A 17,158-nucleotide genomic window follows, 5' to 3' on the forward strand; every position below is an offset into this window, starting at 1 on the left:
GGCTCGCTTTGTAGACCAGGCTGGCCTGGAAATCAGCAATCTGCCTGCCTCTGCCTCCCTGGGTGCTTGGATTACAGGTGTGCACCACTGCGCCTGGTTTATATTTGTCTTCTTAACACTTCCCTTTAATACTCCTATACAGAAGGACATCTTCCAACAGTTTCATTTACCGAAGATTCCTTATCAACATATTATCATGTTAGGAAAAATACGTTTATAAAATTGGAGAGTTTATATAAAATCTAGATTAAAAACTACTGTTCAATGTTTCGTGGGCCACAGGGAAGAATAATCAACATAAATATTCTCGACGCTGGGTCATGTGCCCTTGGGATGGAGCACAGTGTGCTTTGGTGGCTTACCCAGTGAGGACAACCCTGACTGCACAAGGCCACCATGGGACGACTGTACACAGGATGTGGTATGTACGTGCTTCCGACTATTGAAACGACAGCGCTGAAATCCCTGACTTATGAACTCAGCCAGCTTCTCTCCCAAGAGGACTTGTGCTATGAGGAGCAAGTGGTGTGAAAAGAACACAACACTGAGACTTTGCGCCCGTCCCACTGTGTCCCCACAGGACAACTGTAGGGGAGACTCTCCCTCTCAGCATCAAAGAATCCAGAAAGAGGCCCACTTACCAAATTCACACTTGACAGGTTTTCCTGAAGTTGCTCAATTTCTTCTGATTGCTTTTTTATTGTAACTTTGAACTCAGAATTTTCAAGTTCAAGCCTAAAATTATATTTTAAAACAATTATATTTACAACGCAATTTTTAAAATATCACCTCATTTCTGAAAATCAACCAAGTCACCCCATAAAAATTTAAAGGCCAATGATTTGGTAACTATAATTTCTCTAGCTGTGTTTTGTGGATCAGGAATCAAACCCAGATTCTCACGCACAAGCCACGCCCCTAACGGCATCCCTGCTCAAAGGTCTGAGCTTCAAGAAACGCACAGGTCAAACTCTGCCCTGCTTCAGAGAGACTGCTATTGTAACTGACATGTATTGCTTTACAAACAGTGGAGTCCCATTATTTAAACTGTACCTTTGCAGGTGTTCTTGCATCTTCTCAGCATGCTGGACAGCCTCTCTGTGCTGATCCTGAGCTTCCTGCAGCTGGAATAAAGAATAAAACAAACCTTTACTAATAAGCTATTCTAAAATCTGCACACCTGGTTCCTGTGCTGCAGTTTCCCAGGAACACAAGGTGTCCCTGATCTGCTCGCGTGTGCTTCTCCGCAGTGAAGGCAAATTTAACTGAGATGTTGAAGCAGGGATGTTCTGCTCTCAGAAACTAAAACATTACCTACCTCTTTACAGCAGCGTTTGCTGACGCCTGCCCTGTGACTGACAGCCCTGTGAGTCACAGCCTGGCTAGTGCAGCCAACAGCGGAGGAAAGTCGTCAACCAGATACACAAGCTGACAACCCTGGTAAAACCAAGAAGAGAGACTTTTTTCTTTCCTTCCTTTCTTCTGAGACAGGGCCCTGGTTGTCACAGAACTTGCTCTGTAGACCAGTCTGGCCTTAAATTCAGAGATCCATCTGCCTCTGCCTCCCAAGTACTAGGATAAAGGTATGTGCCACCAGGGCCTGGCAGGAATTTCTTTTAGTAAGCATTTATATTTCTGTATTCCAATCATCATTTTGTCAACTGTGATTTTTAAAAAACTACTTAATGCATATGTGTTATGCATCTACATACCTATAAATTACCACAGCTCTGCCATATATGATGAACATGAGAGTTTAATGACAGCTGGTTGTCTTACACAACAGTTTCAGTGGAGGCATATCCACACAGAAGCCAGAATGCCTGGGTCCAAACCCCCTCGTCACCAGTTGCTACATGTACAGATTCTAAGCAAATAAACTTTCTGTGTCTTAGTTTCCTCCTCTGTGAAATGGGAATAATCCGACCTATATGAATGGACTCCTGAGGAGCTTAACAGGGAGTATGAAGAATGTCCTCGAAGCGTTCAGGGCAGCGAGGGAGACTTGCAGTGGGGGCGATAGCAGCCTCTATGCAGACTCTATCAACTAATGCAGCTGAACGTGGCAGGAAACGGGGAGACTGATGCCCACACCACGTCCCTACTACTTCCTGGGATTCCCAGGGACTCCCCTAGCCACCAGTAGCTCTGTCCATGTAGAGTACTTGTCAGCCTCTTTCTTCTCCATACTGCTGTGCTGGCAAGGAGCACACAGTGCAGCAAACAGTGTTTCCTGGTGCAAGCAGCACATAGCCTGACAACTAGAGGCCGAAGATATGGGTTTCTGTTGAGAACTTAAGGTTCCTAAATGGTACATGAGGGTTTTGCAGTACAGAATATCAAAAAAGTTATAGAAAGCGCTTCACAGTTGGTCAACTTCTACAGACTTAGATATCCTAACTCTGGGTACATAATGAAAGAAGATAAGTGCAGTGTTTTCTTACAGTGAGGAAATAAATGTTCGATAGAATATGTTTCCTCTTCTAGATTGTGTACTTGCATTTCACATACAATTCCTTAAAATATGCTTAGAACAAGAGCCTTACTATAGAGGCCGTGTATATACCTCAGCTGGTACAGTGCCTGCCTGGCACACACAAATACATAAACCAGGCATGTTAGCATTTGTCTGTAACTGTAGCATTTGGAAGGTAAAGGCAGGAGGATCAGAAGTTCAAAGCCATCCTAGAATACATGAGATCTTTTTTTCAAGTCTTATCACCTTAAGGCCTGGAAAGAAGCAATTACTGCTATGGTACAAAGTATCTAATTTATTCTAATGATTATTAAGCAAAACATTTTCAATTTATTTGAGTAAATACATACCAAACATCATTTACTCTGTAAGTAAGTTTATATCCCAATAAAATTACTTCTTGTACAAATAACAACCAAAGAAGTGAAAACCAATGCAAAGTAATGGAAAAATCAGGATATTGAGAGTGAAGTCAATTGAGTTAGAGAAGTTATGGAATGCTTCATAAAAAGGCAAACTGTTTTGAATAAATGAGGAAAAGTTTTGAATAAATGAGGAAAAATAAATAAAAACCAAGAAGACTAAAATGCTTTATGAGCCAGGCAGTGGCGGCACACACCTTTAATCCAAGCACTCAGGAGGCAGAGGCAGATGGATCTCTGAGTTCAAGGCCAGCCTGGTCTAGAAAGCCAGACCACTAGTGCCAAGGCTACACAGAGAAACCCTGCCTTGAAAAACAAAACAAAACTTTAAAAAGTGGCATGAGTGAAGGCTTATTGGTGGTGCCGTGGGCTGAGGTGACTAAGGTGATAAACCCCACCTCAGGGAACTGGAAGCATAATAAATGGTCAATTACCCTGTAAACGAGTCCACAGCAGTATTAACAACAGCCAGGAAGTAAAGCCACCTAATACCTGCCAACTGGCAACATAGTACAGCAACAGGAAGATGCGAGAACTGACACCGCCATGCTGAGAGAACAGAGCCGTTCAATATTGGGTGATATAAAATGCACAGACACAAATAGACTGGTACATCCAGGGGAGATGGGATGACTAGGGTGACAACCATGAGACTCACAGATGACTGTGCTGATGACTGTGCTGTGATGCTCAGGTCTTACTCTGAATGGGAGCTCGAGCTCTGCGGTGTGTTCTCTGTAGCTCAATAGCATTGTTATAGTTTGCAAGCCAGTGTACCGTGATATGCTTATAAGCCCAGCACTTGAGAGGAAGAGGCAGGGGGATGGCTACAAACTGGAGGGCAGCTTACTTTATGCAGTCACTTCTAGACCACTTGAGCTATAGAGATTCTAAAACAAACACACACACATGGATAGCAGAATCTAGATACTGTTTTTCATTCTGTTTTAGATAGGAATGCTATAGATGATCTGAGTATTTCCAGGCGGGTATATTTCTAAATCAAAATAATGCCGTGCTTTGGAGACAGGTTTTAAATTATCCTGAAACATTTGGTTTTTGTTTGTTTCCGGAACAAGGGATTGAGCATAAGGACTCACACATTTAGAGCAAGCACTGTGCCTGAGCATACTCCTAGGCCCTCTAAAAAGTTTTCAGGCTGGCCTCTAACTCCTGCCTCAGGCTCCCAAGTAGCTGACATTACAGGTGTGCTACCACATCTGGATAACATCTGTATTTCTGGGCAACATACACAGCTTTTATGTACAAATTATCTTGAAATTCATTAAATAAACTTCAAAGATGCTGTATCCACTCACAAAAGTGAGGGTAAGAAGTATCCCAACTTTCTGGAACTTTCCATAGACAACATCTCTGGCTTAACCTATTTTGCCTCAATTGTAATAGAAATATCTCTGAGGAACGATATACAGTTCTCAATTTGCCCAAGGATAAATATTTTAGAGAAAGACTTATGAAAGTATAACAAAAAAATGAAAGTTGGGTGGTGGTGGCACACGCCTTTAATCCCAGCACTCAGGAGGCAGGGGCAGGGACAGGTGGATCTTTGTGAGTTCGAGGCCAGCCTGGTCTACAAAGCAAGTCCAAGACAGTCAAGGCTACACATCAAACCCTGTCTCCAACAACAACAACAACAACGACGACGACGACGAAAAGAAAAAAAGAAAGAAAAAAAAGAAAGAAAGAAAAAATTGAATAGCTTTTGGGGTCTGAAGGCAACTGTGGCCAAGCCTGATGAGGTAAGTTAAATCTCTATAGGTCACATGATAGAAGGAGAGGACAGACCCCCACAAGTTGTCCTCTCACCTCCACTGGAATGAAGCAGCATGGTTGGTATATCCCCTCACAAGAATAAATATATTTTTTAAAGTCAAAGAATAGAATGGTAGAATAAAACTGGAGTTTAAGAAGTCCATTATAAAGGTAATGGCAAATCACAATAAAGATATATAAAAAAAGCCGTGTACTGAAATCATCCGAAAATGGCAGTATTTACAAGCTTACAGGAGCTGCTGACATCAGTGCACGCGTACCTGACTGCTGAGCTGACCTAGTTTCTTCTTTAACTCCCGTGCCTCGTCTTCTAGGCTGGTGCGGTAGTGGGAGGAAACCTCCAGGGAGGCCTCCGACATGGCCTGCTTCTTTAGGGTGTCGGCCAGCTCTTGTTGGAGTTGCCTCAGAGCTACCTGATAAGAAATGTTACTGACTTTTATAAAACACATTACAACACATAAGAAAACCATTTGGCTCTTCCACACGCGCTGAAGAATACCACTGCATGAAGCAGTGTGTGTCAGTGAGGCTGGTGGGGATTAAATTCTACAATGAGAAACTTTGTTATACATTTTAACTTACCCATGTTCTAAAATTTCATCTTTTAACTGACATGTAAAAACATAAAACTGTACATATTAGCAAGGCACCACATAATGCTTTGCTATATGTACATATTATCTACGGTTTAAATCAAGTTAGACACAGTTATGGCTTCAAACACTGATCATTTCTTTATGGTGAAATCCTTTCTAGATGTTTGAAATATACAGTACGTTACTGTTTGGTAGCTCCGGGTTTCCTGCTCTGAACTGTAACTGAGCACCCTGCGACCACGGCCTCCCAGACTCCTCCCTCTTCTCACTCTCATCTCTGGGAGCGTTGGAGCTTTAAGAAATGAGCTTTTTAAGATTCTCTATTATAAGTACGGTCATGGGGCCCTCGTGTTTTTGGGCCTGGTCTTCGGTTATCAGCCTTTGACAAGCACCAGAGGACTCTACCCAGCTTTGGGCAGAGCCAATGCATTTTTATATTCAGCTAGGTTCAACACTTAGTACTAATGACCAGTATTTTGAATTTCCCTTTGAGATGTTTTAAAAATATTTCCCTTTCTTGGGGTTGGAGAGGTGGCTCACTGGTTAAGAGCACTGATAGCTTTTCCAGAGAACCTGGGTTCGAAGCCTAGCACCCACACGGCCGTTCATGACCATCTGTAACTCCCATGCCCAGGGATCTGGTGCCCTCAAGCCGACCTCAGCAAGCACATGGCGCACAGACATCCACGTACGATAAAATACACTTTTCTTCTCCATACTTACTTCTCTCTCTGCCTTCTCATTCTCGTGCTGAGACACTCTTTCTCTCAAATGACTGCACTCACTGATCAGCTCCTTGTTTCTATCCTCTAGCGTCAGATTCTGCCTCCGACTCTCGGCTTGGAATCTGTTCAGTGTATCATGGAACTGGTCCTGGATGCTAACTATGGTCTTGTCTTTGCTCTCAGCTTTGTTGGAGGCATCGTCTAACTGCTGCCGAAGCAGCATGTTTTCACTCTGCAGCTGAGCCAGCCTCTCCTCTATGGACTCTTGCTTCCCCATGTATTTGGTCACCTTCCCTTGCTCATCTTGGTACATGTGCTCCACCTCTTTCATCTGGCACTGTGTCTGGCTGAGGTCTCTCTGTACACGCTTCAAAACCAAAGTCTTTTCTCTGAGCGCATCTTTTGTGTGGTGAAACTCAATTTCCAGGCTATTTAATTTCCTTTCGGTTTTAGAAAGTTGCTGGGAGAGAATCTCGTTGTTATCTCTGAGGTTGGACGCATCAAAATTCATCTTGTCTTTCAAACGAAACCACTCGTCTCTTGCTCTCTGGAAAGCAGCCTCCAGGTCTCTTTTTGATGTCTGAATCTCGGCATGGTCGCGCGCAGCCGCAGCTAGTCTGGACTGCAGTGACTCCACGTCTGTCTCCAGTCGTTCCTTATCTTGTTTTTCACGCTCCAGCTTAGAGCTGAGCATTGCGTTCTCAGTGTGAAGAGCGTTGAGCTGCCCGTTACACTGGGACACTGTTTTTGTAAATGTCTCTTCATTGAGCCTTATCGTCCTCTGAAGCTTCTCACTCTTTTCATCTGCAGTCTTGATGTCCGCCAGGTACTTCCTTTCCTTTTCCTGGTTATGGTTTTTGATTGTGTTCATTTCCAGTTTTAACATGGCAACTTCATCCTGCAGCCTCTGATTTTTATGCAATAGGTCTTTTTCCTTTTCGTGACTAACAGAAACCTAAGTAAGGGAAGAGACGTTCAGCTAGCACTCCATGGAATGACACAGCACAGTTTCTTACAGAATACAGGAACGGCATGTGCAATTCTACAATCTAAGAGCTGAAATATATATATATGCAACTGGAAAAAAATCTAATTTTTGATCTTTTAGAGGTATAAATGTCTAAAAGTTTGTAAATGCAATTAAAGAACAATTTTATGAAATTGAGAGAAATACTTTCTAAGAAACAGCACTGGAAAAGCCTTTCTCTGAGTTACAAATGCCTAAGGCTCGAAGTCTAAGATTACTAAATTTGTTCATATTTCACATTAGGAGATGGCTTAGTGCAAGTGAGAACTAAAGTACAGTTCCCAGCATCCATGTAAGGGCTGGAGCATGTGGCAGCCCACTGCAATCCCGGCATTTGGGACGCAGAGACGGGAGAACTCTGGGGCAAGCTAAGGGAACTAGCCAGGTAGGTTCAGAGAGAGTCCCTGCATCAATACATGAAGTGGAGTGGCCAAAAAGACACCAGCTACCAGCTCCCCCCTTCTCTCTATATATACATACATACAGTGCTCCCAAAAGATAAGAACATACACACACCACACACATTCATAAAAAGTTATGTTTACACTTTAATATCTAATGTAAATAGTTGGTCCATAATAAGAGCCTTAGTTCTTTCTTTGGGACAGAAGAAATTTCCCAAAGTTCTTTTCTTTTTTTCCAGAAAGTTTTTCTAACATTTTTTTTTTTGTAGTCTGCCATAGGAAGTACATTTATTGATAAATGTTAAAAATAAGCACTATGCAAATAAGCATGTTTGTGCACATGAGTAACCCAGTCGCCACCATCCTGAAAGGAGATTAAAACTGTAACAAGACGCAGGATGCCCCAGGCCCCTACCCTGCGGCTAGTCTCCTGCACCAAAGCGTGCTTTCTTCTGCCTTCTACTCCTGCAATAGGTATAGTATGTACACACATGCGGGTCAAAAATCCTGTACATCTTCTAAGATGCCGACGGCTGGTTCTGAGGTATGTAAGTACACACATCTTTTGAAGACTAAAGAAAATACCTCCGCAGTCACCCTCCGCTGGGCCTCTTCTATCTCCTTCTGTTTGCAGAGGTGATGAGCAAGAATCCCATCTTGCCGCAGTCTGGCATCCTGCTCCCGGGTCAGCTGCCGCTGGGTCTCATCTCGTTCCTCTAAAACCTAGAGGACAGCCACGAAGCCCTCAGTCTCATATGCTTGTGCCTGTTGCGGACAGGGTACCCCACCGCTTATTTAAGACTGAAACATTAAAAGCAAACTGGAAACAGCCGATGAGGACATGAGGAGCTCTAGCCCACATACGACACTCAAACCTGTACTGCATACTATAGCTAAATGGCTTAAAAAGCAAAACCACTTCTTACAGGTGGAAAAAGCATTGTAAACTACAGTTTGTTATAAACATTTATAACTAGTTTTAACAGTTTCAATGTCAATTAGCCTGTATTTTTTAAAAGAGTGCTAAACTAACTTTATTTTCCAGGTCAAACTTTCCTTCCATTACTTCACTCAGAAAGGCTACATGTAAGACCCACCTGTTTCCAAGAGTCACAATAAATAATTTCAGCTACCCATGTTAAAATTTATTCTTAGCACGAGGCGCCATCAGTCAACAATGGACAGTATGTATCCTGGCAGCCCCACACAATAGTATCAACTAGGGATGAGGCCGCTGTCTGACTTGCTCAGGGCATTTGCATAATAATAAAACTGACAGGTATCTTCATTAATGGCTCATGGAGATATATATGTGCGTATAAATATGCACATATAGTTAAAATGGCATTAGAAGTACAATAAATAAAGTAGCAATAAAAAATTTTCCCCAGAGATTAATGTACCTGGTTCAGATGATTTCTTACTGTCTTCAACTCCACGTCCAGGGTTCTGAGAGAGACTTCAAGCTGCTGCTTTGCTTCCACCTCACTCTGATACTGCTCTTCTTTCCTTCTAAGCTGCTCCAGAGTTTTCTCAGAGAGCTGATCTGCACTTCTCCTCTTCTCTTCCTCTTGTTTCAGGGCAAACCTGAAGTTAAATGTGTTTATATTGAAATTAACTTCTTTATAAAAGAAGTTACATACAGCTTGTGACCTGGACCTAAAGATGGTGATATACTACCTAATAAAATCTCTCTGTTGTTAAATAATTTTTCCTTTTCATGATTTATGAGTTTAATTTCTCACTTTAGTACCTTCTAAAGCCCATATGCTCTTGATGATAATAAGGATGAATAAAAATTTTAATTAGCAAGTCTTTAGAAGTTTGGTAAATATTGAAAAGGAATTTTGAATTCATTCAGTAAAATTACAGGTTGAAAATGATATTTTGTAGGGATAGGGACATTGGTGAGAGAGATAGAGAAGTGGTGAGAGTACTGGCTCATCTTCCAGAGGACCCCAGTTCAGTTTTGAGCATCCGTATGGTGGCTCACAACCATCTATAGCAACAGTTCTAGGGGATTTGATGCCCCTCTCTGGCCTTTGTGGGCACTGCACACATGCAGTGCACAGACATACATGTGGACAAAACTCCCATACTCATAAATAAACATAAGCAAATTTTAAAAAGAAAATTGTATTTGTACACAGTTTTTACTTTCTAATCAAAATAGACAATTTAAAGTTAGCTAACCACTTAAAAGATATTAGTTACAAAGTTTACACCATGCATCAGGAGTAGAATTTTATCTTTATGAAACATTTCAGGCCTCCTAAAGCACTTGCAGTTTAAGATGGCACCTTCCAATGATCCATGTAACACATACATTAAAGCTTTAGCCAAGTTAACAGAAAGAAAGAAGAAGAAGAAAAAAAAAACCCAAATAAATAAATTTAGAGACAAAATGGATACTTTACAATAGACACCAAAGAAATCCTGAGAGTCATAAGGATATATTTGTAAAATCTTTATTGCATCAATTGGAAAGTAAAAAAAGAAATGGATGAATTTCATAATGTATGTGATATACCAAAGTTAAAACAAAAAGAGATTTTAAAATGTAAACAGATCCACTGTAAGCGATGAGAGTGAAACAGCAATAAAACCCAGGTCCAGATGAATCCACTGCAGATCTCTACAACAGCTTAAAAAACTAAAACTGACGCTCCTCCACCAATTCCATAAAGCAGAAAAGGAAAGATGCTTTTCAATTCTTTTTATGAGGCTAGCACTATCCTGATACCTCAATCTGGTAAAGAAACAACAAAAAAGAAAACGTATACATCAATCTATCTGATGAGCACAGATGCAAAATTCTCATTAAGATATGCAAATCAAATAAAAATCACATCAAAAAGATCACCCGCCACTAGTAAGTTGGCTTCATCCCAGAGATTTAGGGATGGCTCAACATATGCAAGTCAGTAAGTGCAGCCCACCACAGGCTCATCTCTCCACCTGCAGAACTGGCCTTTGAAAAGGCTCTGACATCCTTTCGTAATGAAAGTCCTGGGGAATCTAGCAATAGAGAGGATATCATTACTCAGCATATAAAGGCCATGCACACCAGGCCCACAACTAGCATGCCAAACAGAGAGAGAGAGCGCTGCAGCTTTTCCGCTAAAATGAGGAAGAAGGCAAAGATGTCCACCTTCCACACGGACAGAATACAGCGCTTGAAGTGTCAGCTAAAACAACTGACTATGGAGGAAGATGGGGAAAGAATGGCTAACGTTCTCGACATAAGACTCTAAACACTGCACCAGGAAGCTCCTACAACTTATAAACATGTTCATCAAAGTAGCAAGATGCAAAATTAATACACAAAAACCAGCCCCTTTCTTATACAACAATGACAAACATGCCAAGAAGAAGTCAGGGAAACAATCCCATCCACAATAGTCTAAACAAAAACTTAGCCTAAATCTCACCACAAAAGCGGGAGATTTGTATAACGAAGACCTTGAAGGACAAAACTCAAAAGATACCAGACAGTGGAAAGACCACCTCTGCACAGGAATTGGTAGGATTAATATTGGAAAATGGCCATCCTCCCAAACACATCTAAAGACTCATTACAACCTCTCCAAGTTCCAGTGCAATTCATAGAAACCGAAAACACCTCACCACCCATGTGCTTTCATATCCCCTCAATTCACTCAATACTAAAAACAATCCTGGGGGTAGCACCTTTCTTGCTTTCAAGCCACACTACCCCGCAGTAGGCAGAGACACTGAACAGTGGCATAGAAATGAGGACCCAGAGACAAGCCCATACTTCTACAAGGACATGACTCTTTACAGAGATGTCAAAAAGTCACAGTGGAGAAATAACTGCATCGTCAACAAATGCTGGGGGGTCAAACTGGATACCTACGTGCAAAAAAACCCAAGATCCTTCTCAAAACTCCATTCCAAATGGATCAAGAACCTTAACTCGAATCTGGACCTGACACTTGAATTAAATGAAGTAGAAAATAAGGAGTATGTGTTCTCTGACCTGGGAAGTAAGTGGGCATTCTGTAGTGGATCTTGAGGCCAGCAGAACTGGGTCTTGAAGGCCCAAGTGGTTGTGGGCTCTTGGCCAGTGGGAGGGTGTTCCACGTAGGTGCTGAGTGAGACAGCAGGGCCATGATGGCTGGGGTAGCAGATGTGGGGAGCTGGTGGAGGCTCCGGGAGGACTTGGATGTGCAGTGGTTTGATTCCAGTGGGCAGGGCTGTCTCTCATCTTGGAGGGTGATCAGCACACATCATGACAGAGTTAAGTAAAGTATGAGGTACCTTAAGCAAGATGCCAGGGATGAGGGCTCTTAATAGGGGGAAACCATTTTCTGTGGCGGGAAAAGATGCTCCTCACAGGTCGTCAGACAGTAAGATTAGAACAGCAGACAAAGAGGGGGTAAGGGCTTTGCATCTGGAGAAGCAGGCACTCAGGCTCGGATGGCAGAGATGGGGTGCTGAAGAGCAGGACAAGAGGGGACTCTGTGTGTAAGCACGAGCTACACAGGGGTCCTGGGATGGCCAGCTCTGGGTGCCAGAGGGCACAGCTGGCCATCTTCCTGCAGAGTGAGCAGGACATACAGGTAGATCTTTAGATGATAGAGGTAGAATGCCCAGGGAGGGAAGGTTGGGGGCCAATCTACCAAATAAAGGGTAAAGTCTGCAAAGTAAGTGGTAGGAGCCTAAGAACTAGTGGGTTTGGAAAACAAAAGTAAGGAGAGGGTGAAAACTGCAAAGCACATTATGACTCCTCCGTCTGTAACTCCAGGACTGTGACTGGAGTCCTGGGAGATGCGGCTGGGATGTCCCCGAGGGGAGAGCAGGTCTTACTGGCAGCTGAGTAAGGTGTGGAAGTCAGCAGGGCTGGGAGGCTTAGGGCAGGGAGGAAGGTGGCCCTTCCTGGCAGCACGTATGGATGAGTCCTGGAAGGGTGCAGGAGTTTGAGATAGGCCAAGAGATGATAAAAGAGACCCCTTAATGGTAATGTGTGTGGCATAGGTGCTGGGGTGGCAATGGGGCTGTGATACCCAGAGAGGAGGAAGGAAGGTTCTTACTGGAAACATATGGGGGGGGGGGGGTTCTGGGAAGGTTGAGTGTTTGGGGTGGCACCTTGTGTGGCAGGAGGGGGTACCTGGGAAGGTGATAGGGGCTTAGGGGGGCTGTGAGAGAAGCAAAGGCCCTTATCAGCAATTTGTGTAGCAGGGTCTTGGGGAGATTACAAGGGTCTGGAGTAGTCAAGGGAGGAGGAGGGCAGGACCTAAACGTCACTGTGCTAGTTGCTGGGCCTGGGAAGGCAGCAGGGTTTGGGGTAGCCGAAAGACAAGCTCAGCATGACAACCCTATTCCTGATACACATCTTGAGCAAGGAAGCTATATATGATAGTTAACATATAAAAGCCAGCAGCCTGTCTATATACCAGTAACAAACTTCCTGAGAAAAAAACTGGTGGAAAACTACTCACAATAGCTAAAAAATAGGATAAAACAGCACAAGCAACTTAGGAATAAAAGTAGTCTAAAGGAGAAAGGCATCTACCGTGAAGATGCTAGAAAGTAGAAAGAACACGCCCCCATGCTCATAGACTGACATACTTAATTAATTAATTAAAAACTACCAAACTACCAATTAAACGCAGTCTTCACGACACACAGTGACACATTCTTTCTCTCTGCCTCTCTCTGTAATTTCTACATAAGTATTACATAGAAATCATGCAGTTGTGTAGTGAGCTTGTGTCCACATAATATACTGAGGAATTTTTCTTTTTTGTTTTTGGGTAGAAATATTGTTTTATTAGGGGAAAGTATCTAAGTTACCTTCCATTTTTAAGCATACCCAGCAAGCACCTGAGGGGAAAGCACACCCAGGTTCTAAGGAACAAGGACAGACAAAACAGGCTGGCAGCCACCCCAGGGACCCCAGGGACCCCAGGGACATGGCCTTAAAGTGTTTACCTTCCTCCTGAGGAAAGTAGGTAAACTGGTGTCATAAATAAGACTTTCTTACTTTGTAAGAAGGAAGAACCAACTCCTGTTTTGATGTGTATTAAATACAAAATATAAAATACTTTCTGACTCAGATGAGGGGGAAAATCCTCCTTCCAACACCTCAAGTCTCATGCAATAAAATTCAGCCCTCTTCGATTCGTGTCCTGCCTGTATGCACTTCCTCTTCTGGGACACGGTTATGGCGCAGGCGTTTGCAGAGCATCTACCTTCTTGCCTTTTGTGGAGTCAAAAGAGGCAAATCCCATTAACTTCATCATTTCTATTTCTTCCTCTGTTTTACCCTCCAAATCTTCCTCAGTAATCTGACATTCTTTGTTCTTTATTTCTTTAGTTTCTTTCTTTTCCTCTTCTCTCAGTCGAGAGTGCGGGCAGTAGGGGGTGGGAGGAGCGGGGGAAGGGGGGGAGACGTGGATCTATGTCGCCTTGGAGACCGTGGGGATTTTGAGCGGCTCCGTCTGCGATCTCTCTCTCCGGGGGGGGGGGGGGGGGGGGGGACCTGGACCTTTCTTGGAGCCTTCTTTCTCCATCCCGGGATGTGGACCAGGACTGCCTGGTCCTTCGCGGGGACAGCTTCGGCTTTTTCTGACTGCCCCGGAAACGACTCCACCTTGTTTTTTTTTTTCCGAGATAGGGTCTCCCTGTGTTAGCCTTGGCTGTCCTGGGCTCACTTTGTAGTTCAGGCCAGCCTTGAACTCACAACGATCCGCCTGCCTCTGCCTCCCGAGTATGTGCGCCACCGCGCGGCTACTCAGGAAATTTTTTCAAGTGAAAAATTACATAGAAAACAACTTACACTAGTATTCTAATATAAAAAAAAATTTAAAGTTATTTGATCAGTAAATACTGAGGTTTCCTATAGATGCTTTATATAGTCATTAAAACTATGACTTGAAAGAACATCTGTTTACACTTTAGAAGAACTCACAGTTAAATTCACTATATTATTTACAAGAAATTCACATTTCAGAAGATTCTAACATTTTCTCTCTTGCAAAACACGACAAAAGTCAACAAAGACCAAAACTCAAGTACGTCTCTGCAGTGTCATCAGTGGAAACGCGCCTTTCAAGCTCAGCTATCATGGCCCAGCACCTGCTCTAAGCCCAACTACTAGAGTTGGGTCTCTGGGATCCACAGGGTGGAAGGAGACCAACTCTCCCAAGTTAGCACCTCCACATGCACGCCAAAGCATGTGCTCGATACGAGCATGCTCACATATATATAAAAAAGTACTGTGTCAGAACACTAGAAATTATAAATGCAGCAAACCCAGGCAGCATACCTCACGGTGGAGAGCTCCTGCCCCCACTCCACCTTTTCATGCTCCAGCTGTGACTTGACTTCTTTTGTTTCTGATACTTCCTTCTGTAATCCCTTACACTTATTTTCCATTCTTTTAAGTTTTCCTCTAAGTAGTTCACAGTGGCTCTTTTTAAATTCGATTACTCTTTTATATGAATAAACTGCATCCCGGATCTTCAATAAACTAACAATATCTGAATTGGAGAAAATGAGAGACAAAATGAGTGTGCACATCAAAAGAGACTGGGATGTCTGTGCTCACTCACTTATGCACTGCAGAAACATATACTAAGGCTTACACTGTGGAACACATGACACTAAACTCTGCAAACAGCACACCAAGAATAAGACATCTGAAAAGACTAGATGAAATCTCACTCATTGCTCCCACAGGACCAAGAAGAGTATCTATTCTGCTTAGTGCTGGACAAACACAATTTACAAGATAACGGACACAAATCGGAAAGAAATTCATCAAAGACATAGCACAAAAAAATAAATACATGGAAAATGCTTGGCATTAGCTAGCAGTGCACATTAAGACCATCATGACTTGCACAATATATTCCTATTAGAATACGTGAGATTTAAAATATTGGCAAGCAGTGTTGTGAAGACAGGGACAGTGGATCTCTCCTATCTCCAGGACAGGAAAACAGAGCGGGGACATGCTGGGGTACAATCTGTCAGCTCTTAATAAAGAGTGTGGAGAAATAAGCACACTTCTGTGATAGGTTTGTTAACTGCCTTGATTATGGTGATTACATGTGTTTAATACATATGTTGAAATGAACCAAATTGCCCTTTATATATCAACATGCCTGGCTGAAGCTGTGTAAAGCAAAACATTCTACTGTAGGAACAAACTTCGAAGACAACTGGGACACAGAAAATGCAGGAGGAAGCAAAGGATTGAGCAACTTAACCTTGTGGCAAAGGGTTAATACAATCAGATCTGTATCTTTACATAATTACAGTGAAAAAAGAGACCATGTTTTCAGGAGGCTGGTTAGCAGGGGCAACGTTTTCTAGTTTTACAGTATTCTAGCAGAGAGCAGGTCTGTCAGGGTTACTACTGTTCTGATGAAGCGCCTGACCAAAGCAATCTGGGGAGGATAGGGTTTATTCACTTTCCTTCCACATCACTGCTCATCAGAGAAGCAAGTCAGACAGGAAGGAAACTGGGAGAAACCCGGAGGAAGGAGCTGGTGCAGAGTCCGCCGGCAGCGCAGGGGAGGAGCTCCCCAATGCGACGGGCCCTCCTTAGCACACACAACTAAGGAGATGTCCTCCAGGTCCACCTGCAGCAGGATCTTACGGAGACACATGCTCAGCTGGTGCTCCCTTCTCTCTGCTGTCTCTAGCTTGTGTCAAGTTGTCCTAAACCTAGCCAGCACACTAGGTAACCTCAGCCAGTGACAGTAAGGCACAGAAGAAAAGCAAGATGAACAAAAAGACTGGTTTGAATGTGAGAACCTCTGCCTAGCAGATGACCAAGATCTCCCATCCACGGATGAAGAAGTGTTTGAAGACCCACCACTGCCACTAGGGGAAGGAATTGCCAAGCAACGGCCCCTGGTGCTGGAGCCCGCTTCTGACAGCTGCTTTGCAGTCGATGTCCGTGTCACTGAGGAAGAAAGTGCAGTGGCAAAGCTGTCAGTCCCACTAAGAAAAGTCCAGTGAGAACGACCACAGTGCTTTGGCTGATGGAATATAATAAGCAGCTTACATACTATTTTAAGAGAAAGTGTATTTCTGACATGGACTGTCCTGTCACCCGTCAGTGTTCTAGGGTCAACGCTAACCTAAGTGTGCACATATTACCATACATAGAAACTCCTCCTATGTCCACAGTGACCATACCTTTACACTCCATTCTGAGATGCTCAATTTCACACACAATGCTCTCATAATCGGGGCACTGTACCTCACAGTCCTCAGAAGCGGTTTCAGAGGACTCAGTTAGGTCATCAGGGTCAGCCACAGAAGATATTTGTTTAGTGACCTATAAAATAAACATTATTTGAAGCTGTTTCTCTAGTATTTACATGATACAGGAAATAATGTTTTATACAAGCAGAAAGTACTTTCTAGAAGAACTCACTGTGGTTAGAAGAATGTCTTTATCAATGGCTACTGTTTTCTTCCATTTTAAAGGTAAATGTCTTTCTATAACAAGGTCCTCTTTTTTCACTTTATCTTTTATATCTTAAAACTTATTTTTATAATACTACCTCATAATAGATTTTAAAACAAAGCCATATTTTTATTATTTTTACATTACCTTGTTATTCTTATTAGATGTTTTCTTTATGGGCCTAAAATAAGAAACAAATCCATAAAAAATCTTTTAAGACGAATACTATGTAAAATACAAAGAATATCCAAGATTATTGCTTTTTT

The 17,158-nt window shown here is 42.8% G+C and overlaps 1 protein-coding gene and 1 pseudogene across 1 annotated transcript in view; both read right to left on the reverse strand.

Moving 5' to 3' along the window:
- The window catches only part of LOC127197354 (ankyrin repeat domain-containing protein 26-like), a 77,506-nt gene that overhangs the window by 16,170 nt on the left and 44,178 nt on the right, over positions 1-17,158 (reverse strand). Inside the window, exons 19-27 of the mRNA XM_051155220.1 lie at positions 17,040-17,073; positions 16,619-16,760; positions 14,736-14,949; positions 8,848-9,031; positions 8,030-8,167; positions 6,012-6,968; positions 4,953-5,105; positions 1,054-1,124; positions 642-735 (exon numbers count right to left, since the gene is read on the reverse strand). Coding sequence (XP_051011177.1) covers positions 642-735; positions 1,054-1,124; positions 4,953-5,105; positions 6,012-6,968; positions 8,030-8,167; positions 8,848-9,031; positions 14,736-14,949; positions 16,619-16,760; positions 17,040-17,073 — 1,987 coding nt within the window. The remainder of the gene's footprint in view (positions 1-641; positions 736-1,053; positions 1,125-4,952; positions 5,106-6,011; positions 6,969-8,029; positions 8,168-8,847; positions 9,032-14,735; positions 14,950-16,618; positions 16,761-17,039; positions 17,074-17,158) is intronic.
- On the reverse strand, positions 13,546-14,535 carry LOC127196913 (U4/U6.U5 small nuclear ribonucleoprotein 27 kDa protein-like; annotated as a pseudogene).

This window comes from Acomys russatus, chromosome 13 (genome assembly GCF_903995435.1).
Source record: "Acomys russatus chromosome 13, mAcoRus1.1, whole genome shotgun sequence".
NCBI lineage: Eukaryota > Metazoa > Chordata > Mammalia > Rodentia > Muridae > Acomys > Acomys russatus.